The sequence below is a fragment of the Malaclemys terrapin genome, chromosome 1, assembly GCF_027887155.1.
Source record: "Malaclemys terrapin pileata isolate rMalTer1 chromosome 1, rMalTer1.hap1, whole genome shotgun sequence".
Lineage (NCBI taxonomy): Eukaryota > Metazoa > Chordata > Testudines > Emydidae > Malaclemys > Malaclemys terrapin.
The window spans coordinates 336,355,446-336,383,336 of NC_071505.1; the positions used below are offsets into that span (position 1 = coordinate 336,355,446).

At 45.4% G+C, this 27,891-nt stretch overlaps 1 protein-coding gene across 1 annotated transcript in view; it reads left to right on the top strand.

The window, feature by feature from the left end:
• The window catches only part of NARS2 (asparaginyl-tRNA synthetase 2, mitochondrial), a 71,434-nt gene that overhangs the window by 29,614 nt on the left and 13,929 nt on the right, over positions 1-27,891 (top strand). Inside the window, exons 7-10 of the mRNA XM_054015773.1 lie at positions 12,609-12,741; positions 24,185-24,283; positions 24,433-24,470; positions 26,429-26,495. Coding sequence (XP_053871748.1) covers positions 12,609-12,741; positions 24,185-24,283; positions 24,433-24,470; positions 26,429-26,495 — 337 coding nt within the window. The remainder of the gene's footprint in view (positions 1-12,608; positions 12,742-24,184; positions 24,284-24,432; positions 24,471-26,428; positions 26,496-27,891) is intronic.

The following is a 27,891-nucleotide window of genomic DNA, read 5'->3' on the forward strand; positions in this document are numbered from 1 at the left end:
TTCCCTCCTGTATTCTCTTCAGGCACATCATTGCTCTGCCTTGTACAATCTTAAATACTTTTGGATGCAGATGCATGAATGATGTATAGTACCTATTCAGCATCCCTGCTGTTAAGAGTTACCAAGTGTAAGGTGTAATTGGCTAATTTATCTTGGATCCTTTTAAAACAAAACTCTTCATGAAGTGTCTTGTGCAACATTTGTCTGAATCACACTTGTAATACAGACTCTTGTAATTAGATGGCAAACTAACTTCCATTAATTAGACTGGTACAGACACTTAATTGCAGTTATAAAAAGCAGCCATGACATGTCTGTTTTAATTCAATTACTGCACACTACAGTCTTGTTTGTAATTGCTCTAGTGATTTTTAATTACTTTTTTTTATTTGGTGGGAGTGCGATGTTAGTGTTTAAAGCAGGGGACCTGGGAATTGGGACTCCTGCTCAGAGGTTCGCAACTCGCTTGGACAAGCTGTTTGACCTCTCTCTACTCATCTGTAAACTGGGGTGACATCCCTGGGGGTATAGTCAGTACAAGAGATGTGCTACGTGGACAGTCGGCTTGGTGAGACGTCCTCTAGTTGAGGCACACGCTATTGGGCTTGATGCAGGGATGATCTGAAGTAAATAAGATGAAATTCAATAAGGACAAATGCAAAGTACTCCACTTAGGAAGGAGTAATCAGTTGCACACACACAAAATGGGAAATGACTGCCTAGGAGGGAGTACTGTGGAATGGGATCTGGGGGTAATAGTGGACCACAAGCTAAATATCAGTCAACAGTGTAACACTGTTGCAAAAAAAGCGAACATCATTCTGCGATGTATTAGCAGGAGTGTTGTAAGCAAGACACGAGAAGCAGTTCTTCCGCGCTACTCTGTGCTGATCAGCTGGAGTATTGTGTCCAGTTCTAGGCGCCACATTTCAGGAAAGATGTGGGCAAATTGGAGAAAGTCCAAAGAAGAGCAACAAAAATGATTAAAGGTTTAGAAAACATGACTTATGAGGGAAGATTGAAAAAATTGGGTTTGTTTAGTCTGGAGAAGAGAAGACTGAGAGGGGACATGATAAAAGTTTTCAAGTATATAAAAGGTTGTTACAAGGAGGAGGGAGAAAAATTGTTCTTAACCTCTGAGGATAGGACAAGAAGCAATGGGCTTAAATTGCAGCCAGGGTGGTTTAGGTTGGTCACAAGGAAAAACTTCATAACTGTTAGGGGGGTTAAGCACTGGAATAAATTGCCTACGGAGATAGTGGAATCTCCATTGTTAGAGGGCTTTCCCTTTCCCCTTCCACTTCCCTGGTTCTTGTCACGCAGACAGCAAGCAAAGACCAGAAGGCCGAAGTGCAGACAAGGTGATGTTTATTGGGGTTAGTTTCCAAGCAAGCATATTCCGAAGCCCTTCACACCAGTCAGGCTTATCTCTATACGCCGATAGAGCCTGTTCCCCAGTGTTCCGTTCCCAGCTCTGACGCCGCAGAGCGTTTACCGTGTGTCCCCCTTCCCAGCTCTGACACCGCAAAGTCTTGCCTGTGTCCCTGTTCCCCATTCGCTGTTCCTGTTCCCCCATCTTAGCAAGCATGATTCCAATTTCCCTTCCCCCACTTCCTGTTTGACCCCAGTTTGTATAGTAATATTCTCAGCTCTACCTTAACCAATCATTTTACTGAAATTTAACTAACCAATTCTAATATATTATAACTTAAGTCTCTAACCAATTATATCCCACTATCCTAATTAACTTACACCTAGCAAAATTTATTATACAGCAGACTGAAACAATTAGAGAGCCAGACAGATTAACAATAGAAAAGTGGCAGGTTTCAGAGGGGTAGCCGTGTTAGTTTGTATCAGCAAAAACAACAAGGAGTCCTTGTGGTACCTTAGAGACTAACAGATTTATTTGGGCATAAGCTTTTGTGGGCTAAAACCCACTTCATGAGATGCATGGAATGAAAAATACAGTATGCAGGTATAAATATACAGCACATGAAAAGATGGGAGTTGCCTTACCAAGTGGGGAGGGGGGAAGGGGTCAGTGCTAACAAGGCCAAATCAATCAGGGTGGATGTGACCCATTCTCAGCAGTTGACAAGAAGGTGTGAGTATCAACAGAGAGAAAATTACTTTTTGTAGTGACCCAGCCACTCCCAGTCTTTATTCTGGCCTATTTTGATGATGTCAAGTTTGCAAATTAATTCCAGCTCATCAGTTTTTCATTGAAGTTTGTTTTTGAAGTTTTTTTTGTTGAATGGCCACTTTTAAGTCTGTTATTGAGTGTCCAGGGAGATTAAAGTGTTCCCTACTGGTTTTTGAATGTTACAATCCTTGATGTCTGAGTTGTATCCATTTATTCTTTTGCGTAGAGACTGTCCGGTTTGGCCAATGTACATGGCAGAGGGGCATTGCTGGCACGTGATGGCATATATCACATTGGTAGATGTGCAGGCGAACAAGCTCGGATGGTGTGGCTGATGTAGTTAGGTCCCATGATGATGTCCTTTGAATAGATATGCGGACAGAGTTGGCAGCAGGGTTTGTTGCAGGGGTTGGTTCCTGGGTTAGTGTTTTTGTTGTGTGGTGTGTAGTTGCTGGTGAGTATTAGCTTCATGCTGGGGGGCTGTCTGTAAATGAGGACTGGGCTATCTCCGAAGGTCTGTAAGAGTGAGGGATTGTACTCCAGGATAGTTTGTAGATCCTTGATGATGCGCTGGAGAGGTTTTAGTTGGGGGCTGTAGGTGACGGCTAGTGGCGTTCTGAAAAGTGGGGGCCATAAAGATAAAACATACAGAAATGAGGGTTTCACAACCAATGATAAGTTATTTCTTGCTAGACAGGATGCTATCAAACTAAGTTTTCTTTAACCATCTTAAGATCTGTTTAAAACTTCAGAAAAACTGAAAGTGTGAGAGAGGGGGCTGGGGTGGAAAGCAACCAATTAACTGTGTGAAGTTGTTTTTAAGTTCAGGCTAACAGCAGCAAATTAAGTAAACTGAGGGGGAGGAGAAGGAAAAGAAGAAACGGGTATAGTTAGCTCTGAGCCAAGAGTAGGGCTCCTGGGGTTGAAACAGTTGGGGACGGTTTAGGGTGGACATTAGGAAAAACTTCCTAACTGGCAGGGTAGTTAAGCACTGGAATAAATTGCCTAGGGAGGTTGTGGAATCTCCATCATTGGAGATTTTTAAGAGCAGGTTAGACAAACACCTGTCAGAGATGATCTCTATAATACTTAGTCCTGCCATGAGTGAAGGGTATTGGACTAGATGACCTCTCAAGGTCCCTTCCAGTCCTATGATTCTATGATTAACTGGCTGAAATTATCTGGGTTGTGTTATGCAGGCGGTCAGATTAAATCATAATGGTACCTCTTGGTTTTAACACGCATTACAAGCAGTAACTAGATTGATAGATTGTAAGTTCCTCTGATGAACGATGCTCTCTATGGAAGTTCAAAGTATAATTCATGTCAAAAGTCAGTCGCGTGTATTTATTCTGAATCAAGAGTTTTGTAAAGGGAAGAATTATCAACACCCACTTTCTCGGGTTACCTGTTGTCACCCCTCTTCTAAGTAGTAACAGATGAATAGACTTTAAAACCAGAAAGCACCGCGAAGTCTGGCCTTCTGTGTGACACAAGCCATAGAACTTCATCCATAGCTCAGAGCCTTACAGGGCAGCTTATCATGCATGTGTAGATACAGCAGTCCTGGAACAGAAGTGGTCCCATCTTTCAAAACTCAGCCCACACACCAATGCCTGGTTCATAGGGAGCCAGCTGTATCTCAGGAACTGACTGTAGTTCGCTTAAGGCAAAAAGCAAACTCTCTTGCTGCTTTCCACACCTCCCCTAAAACAAACTGATTGCATCACAAAACAAGCAACAACAAGCATTTCTTTAAAGATGAACAGTGCTTGCACCCTAAGAAAAAGAAAGTGGAAGTGATGGCAACACTTCCTGGCGAATGTTGTCATGACCACTTTTTCCCCAGGTTTTTAGTATAGTCATTCGTTTTGCATGCTGTAGGTTTTGAAGTCTTAAATACTTGGATCCAAACTTTTAAAGGGGCCTCAACTGTGTCTCCATTCGTATATCTGTGCAGCTGTGTGTGCAATTTTTGAGCACTGTTTGTGTGCATGCAATCAGTAGAGTATAGGGACTACACATAGTTTGAAAAATTGACGCTTTAAAATACTCTTTAAAGCCACTCCACTGCAGTTTGAGGAAGGTGTGTATTCTTTCCAGCATAGAGGGTAAAGATGGGACACAACAGCTTTCATTAAAGTCATGTTCTTTGCCCCTCTCATGATCCGGTTTTGAATGAAATCTTTGCTACATATTTTATCTAAATTTGGAGAACATTTTGTAACTGCAATGTCCCAGTTAGCTAAGACATGAGAATGGTTATTTGAACTAGTGTCTAAAAACTGGTGTACTGTCTTTCATCAGAAAGATTTGAGCTACCATGGCTAATCTGGAAGCTTTATTGATTATTTAATAAAAATAAAATAAAAAAAAAAAGTGATTTGAAGAAAATTAAAACCAGGGAAAAACAAAACTCCATTGAAAATAACACGTCATGTAGTAAATGCAGAGGAGTTAGTGCTTAGGAGAGCTCTGTTCTATTTTGTGGTCCAGCCATAAGCTTGCAGTATGGCTTTGAAGCAATTCACTTTACCTCTATGCGCTGTGGTTTCCCCATCTGTAAAATAAGGATAATGCACAGGTGTGTTGTGAGGCTTAATTAATTAATGTATGTCAAGTGCTTAGAGGGCCTGGGGTGGCAGGTGGCTGTAGAAATGCAAAGTATAGGATTAATATTTATTTATTTATTAGATGATATGAATATGGCTGGATCTGTGTCAAGCTGACCTGGGTGACCCTATATTAATTTTGTTTGGTGCCCCCTTCACTGTCTTTATCCCCAATTCCTTGCACCAAGAGCAGAACTGATGGAATTGCAACTGTAGAGAGCCAGGCCTCTAGGTATGGTTGTGCTATTGTTCTGGGCCCACTCTTCATCCTGCAGCGGGCGCAGAGTTCCGTTTGCCCCTTGCCAGTCACGGTGCGGGAGACTGCTGCCTGATCTGACTGGCTGGTGGCAGAAGTTTGGCACTTCTCAGTCCCTGCCTGTCTAACCGTCTCAGACAGCAGCTTGGTTTTGGCTGTGTACAGAAGGAAGTATAATTCCACCTTGTCACATCAAGTATTGAAACAGCAGCCATCTGCTGAAGCCTCAAGCCACCCTCGCATTGCATGAGCAAATGGCCGAGGTGTATCTTTCCACAGCTGTTATTGATAGAGTTGATCAAAAATACTATATTTTACAGAAATTATTTCAAATGAATTTTTCTGATTTTTTTCAACAAAAATCCCCAAAACCTGAAAAAATACATTTTTTTAAACTAAAAAAATGGACTTTTTGTCGTCCGTTTCCCCCCCCCCCCCATGTCTATTTTTCAAATGAAGGCGGGGGGGCGGAAGTTGGGGGAAAATCAAATGTTTTGCTTTTTCTCAAGTTTTTGAAAACATTTGTTTTCAAAGAAAGGCCATTTTTCATCTTGAAAGGAGTTTCAGATAAAGAATGTGCGCCGGCTCCAGCCAGCAGCCCTGTTCTATCTCCTTTCCTCCCGCTGACTTTCTTAGGATCAGTGGGTGCTCAGCTTCTCTGACAGACTGGCGCTGTGTGCGTTGGCTCTGCCTGCTTGAACGAGCAACAGCGTATAGTGCTTTGTATCCTGAACGGTCCCACGGCCTGTCGCGAACCGCAGCATTGCTTAAAGGCAGCCTCCCCTGAGTTTAGAGTGGCAGCCAGCTGGTGCCCAGCAGTTGAGGGACGGGGAGTCTTGGCCTTGGACATAAGGACAAAATCCTCCATTTATGGACAGTGCCTGGGGAGCAGGTCGGCCCTCGGTGATAAAAGCCTTGCAAAATGAGCAAGGTCAGGTGAAATACAATGGAACTGTGTAAGAATGAGCATTTTTTGCACTCCTCTTCAGCTTCCCCTTCCTCCAGAGAGGACAGCATGCTGAGGAAGGTCAGCCTCCGGTGCTTTGCCATCCTTATCTGCTGCTCCTTCTCTCTATTGACGTAATGCCTTGCTTTCCACCCTTGGATTGAAACACTTTTTAGGTTTTTGATCTGACTTTTAAGAAAGGGCCTTTCATCTGGGAGCAAACCGTGGGGGTGGAGGGTCAGCAAAGAGAACACTATCCTTGTAAGTCACATTCTGTGTCCACTTACTCTTGTTTCAGAAAAGGATTTATTCCCACTCAGCACAGGTTGCCTTCTGGCTCAGATCTGCCCGGAAAACCCATTGCAGTGATTCTCTTTGTGTTGGCAATGCACCTGCAACTTCGGGAGCACTGCAGCAAAACAAATAAGAAGTAATAAATGTGTGTATGTGTGGTCTAGTAGCTAGCCCTGAGTCAGGACTCCTGGGTCCTATTCCCAGCCTTGTCCCTAACTTGCGGTGTGATGGTTATTAAGCTGACTATGTAAAATGGCTCCGAGGTATATTCGCTTAGTTCAGTGACACAAGTACATCTTTATTATTCCTGCAGAGCTGTCGCTGTGAGAGGGGGAGCTGGATCCGTTCCTTGCCCATGAGTGATTAGCAGAATTGTTAGCTAAATTTGAATTGCAGTTTAAAAGTCATCAATGGAGCTGGGTGGCTGAGACCAGGTCTACAGTGTTGCTATGCTGGTTTAGAGGGGTGCTTTTAAGCCAGTTTAAACTGGTGTAGCTTTGGGCCTCTTACATTGGTTTAAACCTAGCTCTTACCGGTTTAACATGCTCCTGAAATAGTTTTTTAAATCGACTTGAGTGAAACCAGCATAACTTCTACATGTAGACGAGCCCTGAGAAAGGAAAGTGGGGATAGCCAGCCATCAGCCACCAGCCTACTCCCCACGAAATGGGTCAAATGAGAGAGAACCAGGAGGATTTCAGTAGCAAGGGAAATAGAGTTGTTGGAGTGGAGAGAGATGGTCATTTCCCACTGGGTCTTGGTTTCCCTTGGTTCTGGGAATATACACACAGATCGGACTCGACTAATGATCTCTGAGTACAGTACAAAGACATGGACCACAAGGGCTCAATCCTGTAAGGTGCTCAGCGCTCTGGCCCCAATCCAACAAAGCACTTAGGCATGTGCTTAACTTGGAACATGTAAGTTGTTCCATTGACTTAGATAGGGCCAGTCACATGCCTACAGTTAAGCATGTGCCTCAGCGCTTTGCTGGATCGGGGCCAGAGTGTTCAGCATCTTACAGGATGACGCCTTACTAGATTTAACATGCTGGTGCCTTAGGATGTGTGCTTTGTGTGGTACAGTGCAATGTTGGGCTCCAGACTGGGAGTGAATGAAATCAAATACCAGTTTTGGAGAGAGAGCAGTTTATTAAAGGTAGCACTGCACTCTGCTAGTGCTGTTTTCATTCAGATGGTGTCTATTAGCTATGTGAACAGTCAGCTCAGTCCTGCTTTGTGTGAAATTGGCTACCAAGGGTCTTGTTTCAAAGCCTGTTTTGTGTTCCTGTGGTAGCATATTTCAGGACAGTATTACAGACAATAATGCCCCAGCTGCCATGCTTTGGCACATGTTCGGGTTTGTCGGGTATTCTCCTCCCCCCCCTCCCCCCGACCCACACACACACCCCACCCCTGTTGCATCTGAGGACATAAAAGGGCCTGATTTTCAGAGGTGTTGAGAACCGTCAGCTCCCATTGACTTCAATTGGGATTGAGGGTGCTCAGTACTTTTTGGGATTCTCCATCGCTGACCATTTTTAAATCAAGATTGGATCTGTTTCTAAAAGATCTGCTCTAGGAATTGTTTTGGGGAAGTTCTATGGCCTTTGTTATACTGGAGGTCAGACTAGATGATCACAGTTGTCCTCTCTGGCCTTGGAATCTGTGAATCTTATGAAAACTAAGCCCCTGATTTTCAAATGTCACTTTCAAACACTAAGGTTCTGTCTGTACTGTGATAAAAAACTTGTGGCACCGAGACTCAGAGACTGGGTCAGCTTGCTCAGACTGTGGAGCTAAAATAGGAGTGTAAACATTTGGGCTTGGGCTGGAGTCTGGGCTCTGAGACCCTCCCTGCACATGAGGTCTCAGAGTCTGGGCTTCACCCCAAGCCCAAATGGTAATTGGGATAAAATACAGCATGGTTTTACAAAAGGGTAGATTGTGCCAGACCAATGTAAACTCCTTCTTTGAGAAGAAAACTGATTTTTTTAGACAAAGGAAATGCAGTAGATCTAATCTACTTGGATTTCAGTAAGGCATTTGATACAGTTCCACATAGGAAATTATTAGTTAAATTGGAGAAGATGGGGATTAATATGATAATTGAAAGGTGGATAAGGAATTGGTTAAAAGGGGAGACTATAATGGGTCATGCTGAAAGGTGAACTGTCAGACTGGAGGGAGGGCACTAGTGGAGTTCCTCAGGGATCGGTCTTGGGTCCAATCTTATTTAACATTTTGATAATGAGCTTGGTACAAAAAGTGGGAGTGTGCTAATAACATTTATGGGTGACACAAAGTTGGGAGGTATTGCCAATATTGAGGAGAAACGGAATATCATACAAGAAGATCTGGATGACCTTGAAAACTGAGTAATAGAAATGGGGTGAAATTTAACAGTGCAAAGTGCAAGGTCATGCACTTAGCAACTAACAAGTATTTCCAGTAGAGACAGAGAAGTCTTAATACCATTCTACAAAGCACTAGTAACTCCTCATCTGGAGTACTGTGTGCAATTCTGGTCTCCCATGTTTAAGAAAGATTAATTCGAACTGGAACAGGTACAGAGAAGGGCTAGTAGGATGACCCAAGGAGTGGAAAACCTACCTAATGAGAGGAAACTCAAAGAGGTTGGCTTGTTTAGCCTAACCAAAAGAAGGCTATGGGGAGATATGATTGCTCCTTATAAATGAACCAGAGAGATAAATATCAGGGAAGGGAGAGGAATTATTTAAGTTAAGCACCAGTATGGACACAAGAACAAACAGATATAAACTGGCCATCAATAAATTTAGGCTTGAAATTAGGTAAAGGTTTCTAACCATCAGAGGAACAAATTTCTGTACCAGCCTTCCAAGGGGATCTGTGGCAGCAAAAACCTAACTGGCTTCAAGACTGAGCTTGATAAATTTATGGAGGGGATTGTATGAGAAGACTGACTACAATGGCATGTAGCCGATCTGCAACTGCTAGCCGCAAATATCTCCAGTGGCCAGTGATGGGATACTAGATGGGGAGGGCTCTTTCGCAGGGTGTCTGGCTGGTGGGTCTTGCCCACATGCTCGGGATCTAACTGATCACCATATTTACAGTCTGGAAGGAATTTTTCTCCAGGTCAGATTGGCAGAGATGCTGGGGGGCGGGGGGGTTGCCTTCCTGTGCAGCATGGGGCACGGGTCACTTGCAGGTTTAAACTAGTGTAAATGGTGGATTCTCTGTAACTTGAAGTCTTTAAATCATGATTTGAGGATTTCAGTAACTCAGCCAGAGGTTAGGGGTCTACTCAGGGCCGGCTCTAGGCACCAGCAAAACAAGCTGGTGCTTGGGGCGACACATTTTTAGGGGCAGCATGGCCGGCGCCAGAATGCCGCCCCTAAAAATGTGCCCCGGCCGCCCAGGCTCACCTCCGCTGCTGCTGCCACGGCGCGCGAAACAGCTGATTCGCGCGCCGCTACTCGCCCTCCCTCCCAGGCTCTCAAGCCTGGGAGGGAGGGGGAGCAGCGGCGCGCGAATCAGCTGTTTTGCGCACCGCGGCGGCTTGGGGTCTCCCCCTCCCTCCCAGGCTCTCAAACCTGGGAGGGAGGGGGAGATCCCGAGCGGCCGTTTCGTGTGCCGCTGCTCCCCCCCCCCCCCCAGACTTGAGAGCCTGGGAGGGATGGGGAGAAGCGGCACCCGCGCCGCGGCCACTCGGAGTCTCCCCCTCCCTCCCAGGCTCTCAAACCTGGGAGGGAGGGGGAGATCCCGAGCGGCCGCGCGCGTGAAACAGCTGTTTCGCACACCGCTGCTCCCCCTCCCTCCCAGACTTGAGAGCCTGGGGGGAGGAGGCAGGGCTAGGGATTTGGGGAAGGGGTGGAGTTGAGGCGGAGCCTAGAGTGGGGTAATTTAAGAACGGGGGGAGAGGGGGAGCGGCCAAAATTGTTTTTGCTTTGGGCGGCAAAAATCCTAGAGCCGGCCCTGGGTCTACTACAGGAGTGGGTGGGTGAGATTCAGTGGCCTACAATTTGCAGGAGGTCAGACTAGAGGATCACAATGGTCCCTTCTGACTGTGAAGTCTGAGTCTCTGCTGCAATTTGATATCTCTGCAGCCTGAGCCCACGAGCCAGAGTAGGCTGACCTGGGCCAGCCACGGCCATGCCAGGGGTCTTTTATTGCAGTGTAAACATACTCTACTGGTCTTTAGAGAACTGGGAATGTTATTAATTGTATTGCGGTAGTGTCTAAGAACCCCAGTCGTGGATCAGCGTCTCGTGCTTGGGAGGAGCTCCCCATAAACATGCGGAAAGCTACTTTCCTATTCTCCTTCAAATGCCTCCTTAAAATTCTCCTTTGCTGTGATATGTTAGGCCACTGGTGTGCTGTCTGTCATGCTGACCAATATTGTCTTGTTTCCTTGGGCTCCTCCGGCTGTCTGTATCCCTCTGTTGTCTCTTGTCGTATAAGTGATGAGCTAGAAAAATGATCTTTCCAACAGCATTATCATTTGTCTCATTCCTGGTAATCACTGGACAGTGGAAGGGCTCTTTCCTCCAAATAATAACGTATACACTTCTGCAACATGGAGATCAGAAGGAAGAGCTGACTGATCAATAACATGCATGTTCCTTTATTTGGACACGCTTTTGAACTCTTTTAATTTTTTATGGTCTTGTGTTTTTTTTGTTCTGTTTATCAGAATTAACATGAACAGAAACTTTTGTGATCAGATTTTTAGCAGCTGCACATCCTCTTTCAGTGTATACCCTTACTGAGTTCGTCTCGAATTACATGCACAACTCCTGCACTTCACAGCTTGGCGTAAATATCAAGCAACTCTTAATCTCTACTAGGAGAGTTCATGTTTTCCCGTATGCTGCCTACCGTTAAAGATAGTGGCAGATAAAGAATAAACTGAAGGGCACAGCTAGTCTAGACCCAGGCTACTGTCCGCGATCACAGTTATATTTTACTGAAGCGTGGGGGTGACAAGGCTGTTTAAGCCACTGGCCTATTGCTGTGAAACTCTCTCCTGAATTAGAACTTCCATGAATCTGGCAGTCTTCAGATCACAATGGAAAACTTGCTGCTTTGAATGTAACCTTCCCCCAAATAAAAACAAATTAAACTGAAAGGGGTTGAATTTTGGTAGTAAGATTTTTGTGGAGGAAGGTGGTGATCTGGAAGGCCCTCGGTTTCCATGCTAATGAGTGTGGCATAAGAGAGAGAATGGATGAAATAGATTCCATGGAAGGCTGTTGGGCAAATATCAAACAATTAGGAGACAAGCTTTGAGCACATCTAAGTCACATGATGCCCCAGATGGGTCACTGGAAGTGGGGATTGAACGTGGGACCTATGAATCTAAAAGAAGGAGTCTCTACTGCCTGAAACGAAAGACCTGGGTCTGTTTATCTCAAAAGCTGTTGCAGACCTATAAACCTCTGTGGACCAGCCATTAGAGGGGGGCAGAGAGCCACACTGTGTAAGAGAAGGTTACAGCTATTTCCTGTCGCCGCTAGCACCTGTTCAGCTGCATCAGTGATGGGAGCCCTCGTGTATACCAGATTGCAGTAGCTTGAGGCATTTTGACCACTATGATGTCAGTTAAACCTGCTGAAGAGCAGGTGTGAATAACGTGGTGGAACAATAGTGTCTGGCAGCTGGAGCTTTGTCTGTCCTGAGCATTTTGATGTGCCAGCATGTCTCTGAGACCCTGATCTGTTTCTTCAGTGTTAGCTCTCATTTACTAAGAAAAACGTGTCTAGCACTAATGTCGATGGCAAAACCCATCCAAATGCCATATGTTATCTGAATGAGGCTGACTCAGGCCTGGTCCCCACTAACCCCCACTTCGGACTAAGGTACGCAAATTCAGCTACGTTAATAACGTAGCTGAATTCGAAGTACTTTAGTCCGAACTTACCTCGGGTCCAGACGCAGCAGGAAGGCTCCCCCGTCGATGCCGCGTACTCCTCTCGCCGAGCTGGAGTACCGGCGTCGACGGCGAGCACTTCCGGGATCGACTTATCGCGTCTAAACCAGACGCGATAAATCGATCCCAGAACATGGATTGCCTGCCGCCGGACCCTCCGGTAAGTGTAGACGTACCCTTAGTAACAAAGAAGTGGAAACTGCCTCACTTATCTCAGTGTGTTGACTCTGAAGCATAATGATGGCAATTTGAAATGACAGTGCTGATAAACTGATCAGCAGTGAAACAGTTAACAGAAACATCCCAGCTACCCTGGGATGGTGAGAGGAAAATGGGATTGTAGGTGGAGCTTGGATAGAGTGTACCCATCTCTGCTCCCAGTCCAAAATCTGCTGTCTTACTTTGTGTCTAAACTGCATCTTGTTTCTTATTGCATTGCAGTGCATTTACACAGGTGTTCACCTTCGGCCCAACCTTTCGAGCCGAGAACTCTCAAAGTCGCCGGCACCTGGCAGAGTTCTACATGGTAGAAGCAGAGATGTCTTTTACTGAAAGCCTCCAGGACATCATTCAGGTAGGTACCCGTTTGTGTGTGATTTTAAAGGTATTGGAGCTTTCGCCTCCATTTACTGTGGTCGGCCTCAGGGGCAGTGGAATTGAACCTCCTATCACCTACTGTAATCTTTCTAGATAAATCAGGAGTTGTGTTGAAGACCACTAAGCATTTAAGGTCTCTTTGGGCAGAGGAATGGCCACTGAGGGGAAATGAGGAAGGATTTGAGAAAAGGGCTGATCCAGTGTGCTCTATGTGAGCCATTGGCCAAACAGAGATTTCTACGACGTGCTCCAGGACTGCGCTCATTTTTAATACAAAGGAACAACCTGCAGAGATTACTATTCCCAGCATGTAATATTCCACCTTGATTTTAGCAGAAGGCTGGAACATGTAATCACTGCTGGTCTTACCTGCGTACTAAAGCTGAGATGAGAGCCATTTTGCACAAACAGATGCCACCCTCTGGCTCTCAGAAAGCACAGTTTACACATCGCGGTCCTAGTTGTTCTGAGGACCCCACCTCCTGGAGCTTGTGGGGAAGAGTCAGTCCAGAGGAAATAGAGAATTAGAATCTTTCAGAATTTCTCAGGTTCTACAATTCAAAAATAATTCAAAGTTCTGAAAGGTTTGTGAGTTTTGCTCTGATTGGAGGGAGGAAAGAACTTTGCCCCTTTGGCTTTGAGAATTTTTGTTGTTGTTGTTAAATGTCTTGCAAAATCTTAATTTCTCTGGGTTCTCCCCTCCCCCGTCAATCTCTGACCACCATCATCAGCTGTGCGAGAAATTCTTCTTCCTATCACAGTGGTTTATTCTACAGGTCACATTCTGGATTGCAAAATACTTATTCTTGTGATGTTTTTATTTAAAGAAGTAGAGTTCCTGTTTCTTGAAATCACTGGGCAAGCCATTAACAAATATCTGACAGCTGCACTAAGGCCTCAATTAAGTTTCTGTTTCTCCATAAGTCTTTAGAGAAACTGATCTAAATTCAACACCCTTGCACGGCTCAGTGCACTGTGCGGCTTTTCTGTTGAAAGTTTGTTCACTGAGTTTAGTGCTTTACAAAGGGTGCCCCGTTGAAAGTCCTGGCGACTAATGGCCAAATTTGCATGCGTGGGTGTTTCAAATGAGGTTTCTAAATCCATGTCTTGGTACCAAAATACAAACAGCCTGATTTTTCCGAAGTGTGGACTACCTGAACCTCCCATCAACACCAGGGGGAGTTTTGGGTGCTCAGATCAAGGCATTTGTTTAGGGGCGTAAACATGAATACACAAGGCTTACTTCAGGCTCCCGCATGTGAAAATTTCGGCCTAAGTCCTGACACTGCCCTGCTGCCATTGAGGCTGACCTCTTATCCAGATGGGCTACGTGTGTGTTTGTAAGAAAAGTTCAGGATCTCTGCCCGTTCCGTCCTTGACCTCTTTGATACAAGCAACAAGGGCTAGTTATTTTCAGCACAGGAGTGGTGGCTTTGGAGCTGTAGACGCCTGCCCACTAGGAAACAGACTGAGATGGCAAAACTTATTTTGCATAGGTCACTGATAGCTCATACCACTTATCATTCAGTATCACCCAGGATGTGATCGGTTTTTTTACTGTCCTCCTAAAATGAAAGGTACTGTGTTGCATTACACAGTCCCCAGAGCCATCCCACAATGTTGCCAGCTCTTGTGATTTTTATCCCCCGTCTTGTGGTACTCTTTGTCTTTTCTCAAAGCCCCAGCTGCAGGAGTCATATGATTACATGAGACTCTCAGCAAAAGAGACTGTGCCTGTGAGAGCACACTGCCCTCCAGCACCTGGCATGGAGCTCAAGGTCCATGAGTCCTCAGTTCCCCTGCTGGTGCAAAGCATCACTGGTAAAGCATCCCATCCTCCGCTAGTGCTGGTCCACATAGGCGATTACAACCTACTACTGCTGTCAGTTACTCCATTAACTCAAGTGGCAGAGGTCTATGCAGTGTATCTAAAGGTTGCAACCCTGCTGATGACCCATGTGGGTGTTAATATGATACCACATGATGGAATATTTCAGTGTGTTTTCATAAAATCTGACTCAATTGCACACACACAAACTACATTAAAAGAACATTATTAGGGTTGCAAAGTTAAACACTCATTAATTAGGAAATGCCAGAATTAAGGTTGCCTGTGCAACCTTAATTTAACCCGCTTGTGCAAATGCTTTATGATACAGTCTTTAATTACATGGTCACATAATATTTTCCCACAGGACCCCTGCCTCATTCAGTGCACGTGGTGGCTGGTGCTCTAGGAGTGAATCGGTGCTATATAGTAGGGGAGGCTGTTATTTGCCTCATTTGTTACTGAAGGCAGAAGGTGCATAGTGAATGAGACAGGGCATTGCAGGAACAGAAAGGACACTCTTGTAGTTAAGGCAACTGAGTGCTGCCCTGAAGAATTAGATTCAATTCCTGCCTCTGCAACAGAGTTTCCGTGAGATGCTAGACAAACCACTTCAACCACACTTTTCACAGGTGGCCCCTAATTCTGTGTTCTTCGTTTTCTGGGTGCCCAGCTTGAGACACCTGGGGTCTGATATGTAGAAGCGCAGAGCACTCACAGCTGCCATTGAAGTCAATGGGAGCTGTGCTTTGAACAAATAAAGTGATACGTTATGCTAAGTACACTGAAAAATCATAACCTAGGTATCTCAAATTGGGCACCCAAAATTAGTGGATACTTTTGATCTTAAGCTCTATGTGCCTCAGTTCCCCATCTGTAAAATGGGGGCGGTAATACACCTCTCCTCACAAGGGGTGTAGTGATCATTAATGTTTGTGAAGTACTCAGATAACAAAATGATGAGCATCATAGATAAGCCCTGGAGGAAATTAATAATTCTGTCTTCAGGGCAGGGTTTGAATAGTGTGTAGTACATAAGGCTGCAGCCTAGGAGAAAACAAACTATTAAATAGCTCCTCATTAAGTGAGCACTGTTCATCCTGTGCACTTAATGAGGCAGAGGTCTTGTAGAAAAAAATAGTATGTAATGATGTAATTAAAGATCATCATGCATCTGCACAAGGGTGCTGAGTTAAAGTTGCATGGGCAACTTTCATTTGGGCCCTTCTTAACTTGATTGCTTGACTTTGCAACCTTAATAATGTGCTTTTAATGTAAGTTTTGTGTTTGTCATTAGGAAATAGGTCATTGTCAACACAATGAGAAATATTTTCTTTGCAGCTGTTTCACGGACAAATTATTTCTGTTGGTCCTTTGGAGCAATTGTTTCTTGAGGCAAACATTTCCTGTACAAAAATGGTGAGAGAGCTCCTCTGGGATCCCAGAGTTGGTTTCTGGGGTGATGTGTTTGCCTACGAGAGTGTTCAGTTACATCATTCACTTGCAACAGACCAATGTAGACAGCCAGTTGACACCGCTGACTGTTCTGTTGTGACACACCGTGAGCACAGCCCTTGCTCTCTAGAAATTTAGCTCCTTACACGACAGCTATGCACACAGCAGGGGTGAGTGAGTATCTGACACGAGTCTCACCATTTTGTGTGAGCAAGTATGAAGAGGAGAGGAATATCAGTGCATGAAAACTCGGGTGAATCATGACAAGTGCATGACATTGCTTGAACATGTAGCAACCTGCTATCGACCGTAGATTACATCATCGTCATTGGGCACGATTCAGGGTGAACGTGTAGACAAATAATACCATGCGGGAGTGTATCGGTGATTGTGCCTTATGCTGACAGCAGAGATGCTCACACATTCTCCTCCATTGCACAGCAGCCCTGTTGTCTCAAACCTCCAATTTTGTTGCAAATACAGTACTGCTTTGTTGAAATATCTACTGTTTTCACTTCAGGTGTAATCTTAGATTGGGGATATCGAAAGTCACAAGCAGAGTACCACAAAGTTAAGGTCTGAGCTCAGAATCCCCATTGGAGACCTTCAAGAAGTCCTCCAACAAAATCAGGGAAGGCCTGCTGAGACTTTTAAAGTTTAAAAAGAAAAAAGCAGGAAAAAAATTTGGGGTGGAGGATGGGAAAATTACACCACCACCCCACTGCTCCCTCCCCAGCTTTTATGCCATCTTTATTAAGAAATAAATAAAGGGAACAGACAAAAAATTTTTCCTTTTCGGGTCACACTTCTTCCAGGAGGCCTATAAACCTGGCCCTTCCAGTCCATCCCATCACCAAACTACTAACAGAAATGAAATTAACAAGGCATTGGTTATACTCCTCCACTTGCTTTTGTGATATCCTATTTCCCATCCCTCCATCTTGTCCTGTTAAAATTGTAACCTTGTTGGTATGTCTTTACTGCAAAGGAAGCAGCATGAGTAGGCATGCTGGCTTGAATCTATCTACCATGAGTAACAACAGTAGTGTAAAGTTTCAGAGTAACAGTTGTTAGTCTCTAAGGTGCCACAAGTACTCCTGTTCTTCTTTTAACAGTAGTGTATACATGGTGGCACGGGCTTCACTATGGGCTAGCAACCTATGTGTGCTCTCAGGGTCACCGACGGGCTTGTGGCTTGGGTTGCTAGTGTGACGTTGTGCAGTCTATATGGTTTTATAAAAATATAAGTGAATATAATGTAACTGGGATATGCTTCATGCAAAAGGTCTCTTGTAAGGTATCATTACAAAGCTCATAATCTACGGAGTGTGATCATCCGATTTGTAGAAATGTACCACTCTTGTATCTAAAACTAGAAATATAAAACATAACTCTAAGGGCCTATTGTAATTATGTCAAGTGTGGGCCATTAAGGATGGTTTGGAATCTTGATGACTCCCATTGTCTGCAGATGGCTGTATTTACCTGTGAGTCTTCCTGTATGTGTGTGTGCTGGCAAGTGAGTAATGAAGTCTTGCAGTGACATGTGATCATGTCACCTGAACTGGAATCCATCTTTAACCTGGTGCTTTTCCAGTGAGGGGGGTGGAAACCCAGAGGGACAAAGGGTTCCCGCCTTATGCAAAAGAGATATAAAGGGGTGGAAGAGAACAAGGGAGAGAGAGGAGCCATCATGAAGAATCCCCTAGCTATCACCTGAACTGCAACAAGAGCTGTACCAGGGGAAAGAATTGTGCCCAGGCCTGGAAGGTGTCCAGTCTGAGAAAAAACTTACTGAAGCATCTCTGAGGGTGAAATTATCTGTATTCAGTTTGATTAGGCATAGATTTGCGCATTTTATTTTATTTTACTTGGTGACTTACTTTGTTCTGTCTGTTACTACTTGGAACCACTTAAATCCTACTGTCTGTATTTAATAAAATCGCTTTTTATTTAGTAATTTACTCAGAGTATGTATTAATACCTGGGGGAGCAAACAACTGTACATATCTCTCTATCAGTGTTATAGAGGGCGAACAATTTATGAGTTTGCCCTGCATAAGCTTTATGCAGGGTAAAACGGATTTATCTGGGTTTAGACCCCATCGGGAGTTGGGCATCTGAGTGCTAAAGACAAGCACACTACTGTGAGCTGTTTTCAGGTAAACTTGCAGCTTTGGGACAAGTGATTCGGACCCTGGGTCTGTGTCTGGAGCCAGACGGGAGTGTCTGGCTCAGCAAGACAGGGTGCTGGAGTCCTGAGCTGGCAGGGAAAACAGAAGCAGGGGTAGTCTTTGCACATCGGGTGGCAGCTCCCAAGGGGGTTTCTGTGATCCAACCCGTCACAGTGGCGTAGTCGAGCAGGATCACAGCTGATTGCTTTGAGATACTGGTAGTGATTTTAAGTGAGTTTTAAGTGTGGTGGCTGGAGAACAGACAAAGTGGTTACTGGTTTGTTATTTTCTGTTTGCTTATTTCGGGAAAGGGAAGTAGGGACAGAAAAGGAAGCAAAATAAGTAAGAATGAAGGTCAAAAGAAGCTAAAACTACCCAAGTTGCAAATTGCCCAGAAAGACTGAAAAATGGGCACTGGGAATGTCTCTGTTAACTAAGAAGCCCCTGAGCTGAGTGCATCTCAGTTTCAGTGAACTGCAGATGGGTGTGGCCCAAACCTCTGTCTGTGCTGAAGCTGACTGGAGTGTCTAACCTAGCAAGACAGGAGGGGAGGGGTGCCTGTTCTGGCAGGAGGGTGTTCTCTGTGGTATCCCAGCTCATTGAGTGATGGTCTCAAAGGAAGACAAATGGAAATTGATGTACAATTTGCCCGGGAAAAGACTGGCCTGGAAAAAGAAAAGGCTGCCCACCAACCTGGACTTAAGAGACAAAGCATTTAAGACCCAGAAGCATGACCTGGCTGTAATTGAGTGGAAGAGGTGCACAGAGACATGTATCCTGGAGCTGAAAGTTGGGGTCCTGGTGACTGCTGCAGTGGGAACAAACCCCAAAGACTCTAGCCGGAAGCAAATCCAACCTGAATGAAAGGGGGGGGATTTTGCTGGCCAGCAAAAGGTCTCTCATAGCTGGTAGCTGTGACCCTACAGCTGGATCAGAGTCTCTTTCCCTTTCGGGGGACACAGGAGTGTCTGCCCCATAGGGGAGCCCAAAAACGAATTTTAGGTATACTGCCTCCGCCATGGTCAGTGTCCAAGACTCTGGCAGTAAGTTCAGGAGGAGGGTGTGATGTTGTGCAGTCTATATGGTTTTATAAAAATATAAGTGAATATAATGTAACTGGGATATGCTTCACGCAAAAGGTCTCTTGTAAGGTATCATTACAAAGCTCATAATCTACTGAGTGTGATCATCCTATTTGTAGAAATGTACCACTCTTGTATCTAAAACTAGAAATATAAAACATAACTCTGAGGGCCTATTGTAATTATGTCAAGTGTGGGGCATTAAGGATGCTTTGGAATCTTGACAGGTTTCAGAGTAGCAGCCGTGTTAGTCTGTATCCGCAACAAGAAGAACAGGAGTACTTGTGGCACTTGTGGGCTGTAGTCCACGAAAGCTTATGCTCTAATAAATTTGTTAGTCTCTAAGGTGCCACAAGTACTCCTGTTCTTCTTTTTTTGGAATCTTGATGACTCCCATTGTCTGCAGATGGCTGTATTTACCTGTGAGTCTTCCTGTATGTGTGTGTGCTGGCAAGTGAGTAATGAAGTCTTGCAGTGACATGTGATCATGTCACCTGAACTGGAATCCATCTTTAACCTGGTGCTTTTCCAGTGAGGGGGGGTGGAAACCCAGAGGGACAAAGGGTTCCCGCCTTCTGCAAAAGAGATATAAAGGGGTGGAAGAGAACAAGGGAGAGAGGAGCCATCATGAAGAATCCCCTAGCTATCACCTGAGCTGCAACAAGAGCTGTACCAGGGGAAAGAATTGTGCCCAGGCCTGGAAGGTGTCCAGTCTGAGAAAAAACTTACTGAAGCATCTCTGAGGGTGAGATTATCTGTATTCAGTTTGATTAGACATAGATTTGCACATTTTATTTTATTTTATTTTACTTGGTGACTTACTTTGTTCTGTCTGTTACTACTTGGAACCACTTAAATCCTACTTTCTGTATTTAATAAAATCACCTTTTATTTAGTAATTTACTCAGAGTATGTATTAATACCTGGGGGAGCAAACAACTGTGCATATCTCTCTATCAGTGTTAGAGGGCGAACAATTTGAGTTTGCCCTGCATAAGCTTTATGCAGGGTAAAACGGATTTATTTGGGTTTAGACCCCATTGGGAGTTGGGCATCTGAGTGCTAAAGACAAGCACACTACTGTGAGCTGTTTTCAGGTAAACTTGCAGCTTTGGGACAAGTGATTCAGACCCTGGGTCTGTGTCTGGAGCCAGACGGGAGTGTTTGGCTCAGCAAGACAGGGTGCTGGAGTCCTGAGCTGGCAGGGAAAACAGAAGCAGGGGTAGTCTTTGCACATCGGGTGGCAGCTCCCAAGGGGGTTTCTGTGATCCAACCCGTCACAGCTCGCTCATGCTACCATGTCTTGGCTACCGTTGTTACCTGTGCTACCTGGTTTAAAGCTAGCCAAGGGGATGCCTATCTGTGTTACAATCACACCTTCAGTTTACTGTGAAGACATGCCCCTTTGGGGCAGAGATCTTTCATCTTGATTTTGCCTTATAAAGTACCTTGGCAGTGCATATATAAATAAGAGTAACTGCAGTCCGGAAGAGACAAAGGGTGAACCATATGGTTTTGGTTTTGCCAAAATATAACCTCAGTCTCAAGCTTGGAAATATTTCTCAGCTTGTTTTTTTCCCAGACCACCCACTTTTTTCCCCGCAAGAAGCAAGCTGCTTATGTTGGATGCTGTGGGAACCTACTTCTTACTTTAGCACAAAGCAAAAACAAAAAATAGTCCTACTTAAACAAAATAAAATTTTGGTTTCATGCACCAGATGGTACTTTCATTTCCTAGAAAGAGGAAGCTTAATGTAAAATCCTTTCCTCGCTGCCTGTTTGAAACTGGGCTGTTATAATTATCAGTGAATTTTCCTAATTTCATTTGCATAAGTCTTTTTCTAGCTAGTTTAAAGAGGGTACAAAGTCAACTGTTGGGTCACTTGCTGCTCAATCAGTTCAACTGCAGGAACGTTGGCTTTTAATGTATCCAGTGTAAGGGTACCAATAATGGTAACGGTCTTCATTTACATGTGGTAGGGCCTTTCAGCTGTTTGGATCTGCAAGCACTTTCTAAACTGGAGGACAAATTCTGTTGTTTATATCCAGGCATCCCCGTTGCCTTCCATGGAGTTGTACAGATGTAACCGAGAGCAGTGTTTAGCCCTGTAGGAATCCATTTACCCACTGCGGCAATACAGCCACCTCTTGGGAAGAATGCAGCAACTATTTAATAATGCACAGCAGCACTTCAGCAGTTTGTGACAGGAGGTGAAGAATACCTTCTCCAGTTGAGACTAGCTGGAGAACTTGCACAGAGTGCCTAAAAGCTGGTCTTTACTGTGATTCCAAGCCACTTTTAAACCTGCTTTAGCTGAACTGGTTTTAAATCCAGTTAGGATTTTGGGAGGAAATTTCCCCAGTGTGGAGAGGCCCTAGAAGAGAGATTTTTGGAGAGATGTGTTCGTCCTCCCTGAAACACCTGTGTATACCACACACACCTCAGCTCTGCTGCAAGGCTGTATATATCCCAGAAGCCCATGTTTCCTAAGGTTCTACTGACTGGGGATTGCTGCACCTCAAACGTTCGGTTAGTCACTGTTGGGCTAGCCAATGGCTACTAGTAACCTGGAGTAAATAGTAGATTCAGGCCGCATCTGGACTCTGCTACTGAGGGCACAATCACCACTTGCGATCTGAGAGAACGCCTCATAACGTGTTAAAACCAAACCGCCCTTTTATTGGGAGGTGCTAATCTTTAGTCCCAGCTTCAGTTTAGCTGTGGCCTGACGGCACTATTCCATCCCTGACACAGGCCTGCGGAGTTTGGACACTGCTGTGAATTAGAAAGAGAAAGCAGGAGGCTTAGCAAATGTTCACACCCCATCGGTATCACATTCTCCTCTACATGTACCACAGAAGAACAAAATCCCAAAGGAAGGATAGGCTTGTGGTTGGTGCACTGGGCTGGGACTCAGGAGCTCTGAGTTCAGTTCCCCACTCTACCACAGACTTCCTGTGTCACACTGGGCAAGTCTCTTCAGCCCAGTTCCTGAAATGTATTTAGGCACCTACCTCCCATTGAAATACCTTTGTGGATATGTCTCTTAGTCTCTCTGTGCCTCACCTCCTTGTCTGTAAAATTGGACTAATGTTTCTTTTCTCCCATCCTCTGTCTGTTTGGCTTGTAAGCTCTTCAGGGCAGAAACTGTCTCTTACTATATGATTGTACAGTGCCTTGCACAGTGGGGTCCTGATGTTGGATGGGTCCTCTAAATGCTACCTTATTACAAATCATAATAACAAAGCAGAAAAAGAACTGTTCATTAAAGGGCAAACACCCCATATGAACTAGCCCAAGACCAACAACTACAGGAGGTAACAACTTTTCTTTGCTGCTGACCTGGGTTGCTGTTTGAATGTTTTAAATATGTATCTTTCATTGCAAATACTTAAGAATATCAGATCATCAGCAGGGAGTGGCTCTCAAAGTCCACGCCTCGGCCTCTTGAGCTAAAGGATTAAGCCCTTTAGTTGGAAGCAGGAACAAGCTGATAGGCTCTTATGTAGTCCAGCCACTAGAGGGGGACAAGACACTCTTGGCCTGCATGTAACTCGTTTTATGTATAGCCTAGGACAGGGGTCGGCAAACTACGGCACGCGTGCCAAACACAGCATGCGAGCTGATTTTAAGTGACACGCAGCTCCCTGCCGCTGTCCTGGCCCCCAGCCCCACTCAGCCCCCCCGCCCACCGCTCTCCCCTGTGGGGGCAGGAGGCAGAAGCTTGGTGCTGCGGCAGCCAAGCTTCCCCCCTCCCCCGCTTCTTCCCCCAGCGTGGTGCTTTCCTGCCCCCCTCCCCCTCCGTCCCTGGCCAATCAGCTGATGGCCCTAGCGAGGGGGAGGGGGAAGAGCGGCAGCGTGCACACAGCTCTGTAGAGGACGCAGAGAGAGGTAGGGACGGAGCCTGGGGGAAGGGGGTGGAACAGGGCATATCCCTCCCAGCCCCCTGCCGTGAGCCGCTCAGGGCAGGGGGCTGGGAGCACCCCTGCGAGCCGAGCACTCCAGCCCTCTGCTCTGCCTCCCCACACCCCTCTGCCCTGCTCCCCCACAGCCCCATCCCTCTGCCCTGAACCCCCCCACACACACTCAGCCTTCTGCCCTGAACCCCCCACACACACTCAGCCTTCTGCCCTGAACCCCCACACACCCCCAGCCTTCTGCCCTGAACCCCCCCACCCCAACACACACCCAGCCTTCTGCCCTGCATCTCCCCACCCCAACACACACCCAGCCCTCTGCCCTGAACCCCCCCACCCCAACACACACCCAGCCTTCTGCCCTGCACCCCCACAACCCCATCCCTCTGCCCTGAACCCCCCCACACACACTCAGCCTTCTGCCCTGCAACCCCCAGCCCTCTGCCCTGAACCCCCCACACCCCAACACACACCCAGCCTTCTGCCCTGCACCCCTCACAGCCCTCTGCCCTGATCTCTGAACCCCCCCACACACACACTTCCCAGCCTTCTGCCCTGAACCCCAGCCCTCTGCCCTGACCCCTGAAATACTCCCACCCCAGGTCTGGGGTCCCGGCCGCAGGCCCTGATCAGCCCTCTGCCGGCCTAGGTGAACAGAACCCCAGGTTGGCAGTGGGCTGAGCAGGCTGGTGGAGTAAGATCAGCATTTTAATTTAATTTTAAATGAAGCTTCTTAAACATTTTGAAAACCTTGTTTACTTTACATACAATAGTTTAGTTATATAATATAGACTTATAGAAAGAGACCTTCTAAAAACGTTAAAATGTATTACCAGCATGCGAAACCTTAAATTAGAGTGAATAAATGAAGACTCGGCACACCACTTCTGAAAGGTTGCCGACCCCTGGCCTAGGATATATAGGTGGTCTCAATTTCGTGCTGTTCTGTGTTTTTCCTGTTAGGTTATGGAGGATCTTTTCAAGACCGCGACAAGCATCGTGCTCTCCAAATGTCCTCAAGATGTTGAGCTTTTTCATAAATATGTATCGCCTGCCCAAAAGGTAATAAACATGAGAGAAAAAACTGCAACCCCCCCTATATCTTGCAAACACTCTTGGCAGTGCGTAGGCCTGAATTTAACAGAGCTCTCTTGTGTTACCCATTAAGAGTAGGTTTACATTTTTATTTTTTGTCTTTTGTTTTAACCAAGGGCAGGTTAGAACAGATGCTGAAGAACAAATTCATAATGTGAGTACTATTTTTGATAGCTGACATACGACATGCTGCTGTTGGTTGAGCTCCTCAATAGTTATTTTCCCCCGTCCCCTTGTCATGCCACTGACTATTAATTCTGCACAAATGTCTTTTAAAGGCCCTAATCGCAGTTCCCTACCTGTATTTAAGCTGTGCTCTTTGCCTCAGGAATGGTTACCGTCTCCCTGACCACTTTGCTTGTGTGTTGCATCTGTTTCTCCTACCCTTTGTTTTTGTCTTCCCAGACACTTTGGCACAGGGACTGTCTTCCTGATGGTGTATGTCTGTGCAGTGCCTACCCACGCTCTAGGCGCTACTGCAAAATAAATAATTGTTCATAGGCTTCAGCCATGCCCCTTTAGACTGTGATATGCTCCTCTTTCCTCAAAACCCCTGCTGTTCTGTATTAGCTCTATAGCCCTTGACTGCTTTTAGATAAGAGAGGACTTCAGTCCCCATTCTGGGCCTCCAAGCATCTCCTTTTTGCTCCACTGTCATCTGAGCGCTTGACGTCTGGTGGCTGTCCATTCATTCTGCCAAGCCATACCAGGGCGCCCACCCACAACTCTCCCGGGCGTTGCACTTAAGTTAGCCTGCCACATCCATGCTTGATGACAATGGATTTGTGATTTATAACTTTCAGTGTTATTTTCATCTGCACAAGCACCACAAAACGTTGCTGAGAAGTGCAGAGTGTGTGTGTGTGTGTGTGTGTGAGTGTGAGAGAGTGAGAGAGAGAGAGAACACCATGAGTCACATTTAAGCTATGGGCCACTTTCAAAAGGCTTCAGGTAGCAAAAGTAGGAGAGGTTTCCAGCCGAGTTATTGTGGAATCCCGTAACCCAAGCACATGGAACAGCATATTCTTCACTGACTGTTTATTTCAGAAAGCTTTAATGTATTATTGAATTCTTGTGGATCTTCTTTAGGGAGCTTGGTCTAGAACTGGATTTAGCCAGTGATACACAGAGATTTGATTATTGTTACCAGGCTATTTTAGTTTTCCCAGGGATGGCTTGTTTACGTTGTTACAGCCTGGTATGTGGAAAATCCATCACACAGCTTCCTTGGTTTGGTTTTAATTTCCAGTCACATTTTTGCAGGTTGCAAAGAAGACACTGGGACAGATTCTTCACTCTGTTATCCCAGTTTGCTCTGCCAATTGCTCTATTGATTTACAGTGGTGGCGAATCTGGTGCCAGAATTGCTTTTTTGGGGACACAGACATGTTGATTTTACATTGTGACAATCGTAAGTCTGGCATTTTACATTGTGACAATCGTAACTCTTCTATTAATGTCAGCGCTTCATGGCATGATCTGTCCTCTTGTAGAGTAGTGTGTGGAGCACATGGTTGGTGCTAGGCTGATGGGATTTCTTTCATCCTGAAGAGCTCCCATGTACTAATACAAACTAGATTTCAACGGAATCACTTCAGTCCTAGACAATATGCAGCCACCTCTAGGGTGGAACATGAAGTCTGTTTAACAGTGTGTTGTAACAGTATAAAAGAAGCATCTTATGAAATGGAGGGCAGAACATAATCCTCCAAACTGGAATTTGCCTCCCCCCCCCCCCCCCCCCCACACACACACACACCCCTCTTGAGAAGAGTATCATGTAATCTTTGATCTCTCCAGGTGCTCATTGTTAAGGCATCATGTGTGGTAAAGCAATAAGCAGCACCTAGGTTCAGTGACTAACTCAGTGAGAAACTGTAATCTACTAAATTACCAGGAGCTCTTCCTGTGATATTCTGGAGTTCCTTTAGGAGAGAAGTTTCCATCCAAGGTACATAACAGAGTTGACCTTGCTTAGCTTGAGAAATCTGAGATCACAACCCAAGGTGGCCTGGCTGGAGTGTCCCTTTCGTTTTCCAGTGCAATGCTTAGGAAGGGACCCTCTTGGTACTCTCCTTTGCAGTGTCAAATGCTTATTTTTTTCTCTTACAGAATTTCCTATACTGAAGCAGTGGAAATTTTAAAGCGAGCTCCTCAGACATTCACTTTCCAACCAAAGGTTAGTGGGTACCCTGGCTGTGAGAGAGCCAAAGCCTGGTTCCTGCTTCTCTGTGGTGGGTCTGCAGAATGCTCTCCATTTCTAAATCCCGGGGAAGCCTCACTTCTCTCTTTCTGATGTTGCAACGGAGTTGTTAGTTCACACAGTCCTTTTGTTTTGTGTCATTGCACAGTTGCAAACCAGCCATAATCCAGTGTAACCACCGTAGCTTGGAAGATGAAGCGTTGAATAATTTAGGAAACAAGTTGTTACAAGAGTGAAGTGTGCGTAGTGAAGCTAAGCAATGGCTTAAGGGAGAGAGGTGGCACCATACCAGTAGATTGTAAGCCCTTTGCAGAAGGAGCTGTCCCTGCCTGTGTGCATGGACAGTGCCTAGTGCATTCTGTATACTTCAGGAACACATCATAACCATCTAATAGGTGAGAGGAATTTAGGTCATACCAAGGGTTTAACTAGGTAGTAGTAAAACTGAGTCAAAACACTGTATTGCCTAGGTAGGTAAAGGGAGTCCTTTGTTTTTCTAAAAGACTATTGTAGCCAAGGAGAAAGCAGTTTACAAATTACAGTGTTCCTAAAACTCCTGCTTCATCCCTGCTTCTAACAGATGCCACAGTAGGCAAAGTCCTCACTTGACCACCTACTTCTAATCCTGCATACATAGTCGTTAGTCTTAACAGTCCTCAGTCCATTGCTTTGAGGATAAATGTGGCTGGGCCCACCTTCGGAGCAGATAGGCCAAGATCAACAGATAATTTAGTCTTACACAAATAGGCTCAGAGTTTAATAGAGAGTTGTAAATCCTCTATCCGGATACAGCTGTCTGTCACACGAGCAGTTCCCCCCAACAAATCGTGCATGGCTCACGCTCCTGCTGCAATGGATGCGGGTACGCTTGATGGTCTCTTCCAGGGGGCATTGGGTTTTCCTAAGCGAGAGGCTGCAGAGGTGGTGTGGCATGCACCAGGGTGTGTCTGGGAAGGGAGGGAAGAGACAGGGAACAGGATGAGTACAAGCAGTGCTTGGATAAATTCACTTTAGCAGGTTGCTAAAAATTAACCAGGTTTGTTGGGGGCGGGGGGAACCTTTGTCCAAGTTGTCTGTTCACTTAGACAACATAACGATCTGCTCTAGTTCAAGCACAAGTTACTGGGAGAGATGCAGGGATTCCTGGGTGGGATTCTCTGGCCCATGTTATGCAGGAGGTCAGACGGGATGATCAACTTGATCCTGTCTGGCCTTAAAAATCTGGGAAACTTATGTTAGTGCCGTTTGCCTACTAGATCTTTCCACATTCTAGAGACCCTGTGAGAGGCGGCACCCTTCCTAGTATCCAGCCTTTGAAAATGGTGCATCTCCACTGTGTGGGGTCTGACTGTGTCTTCTAACGTGCACGCAC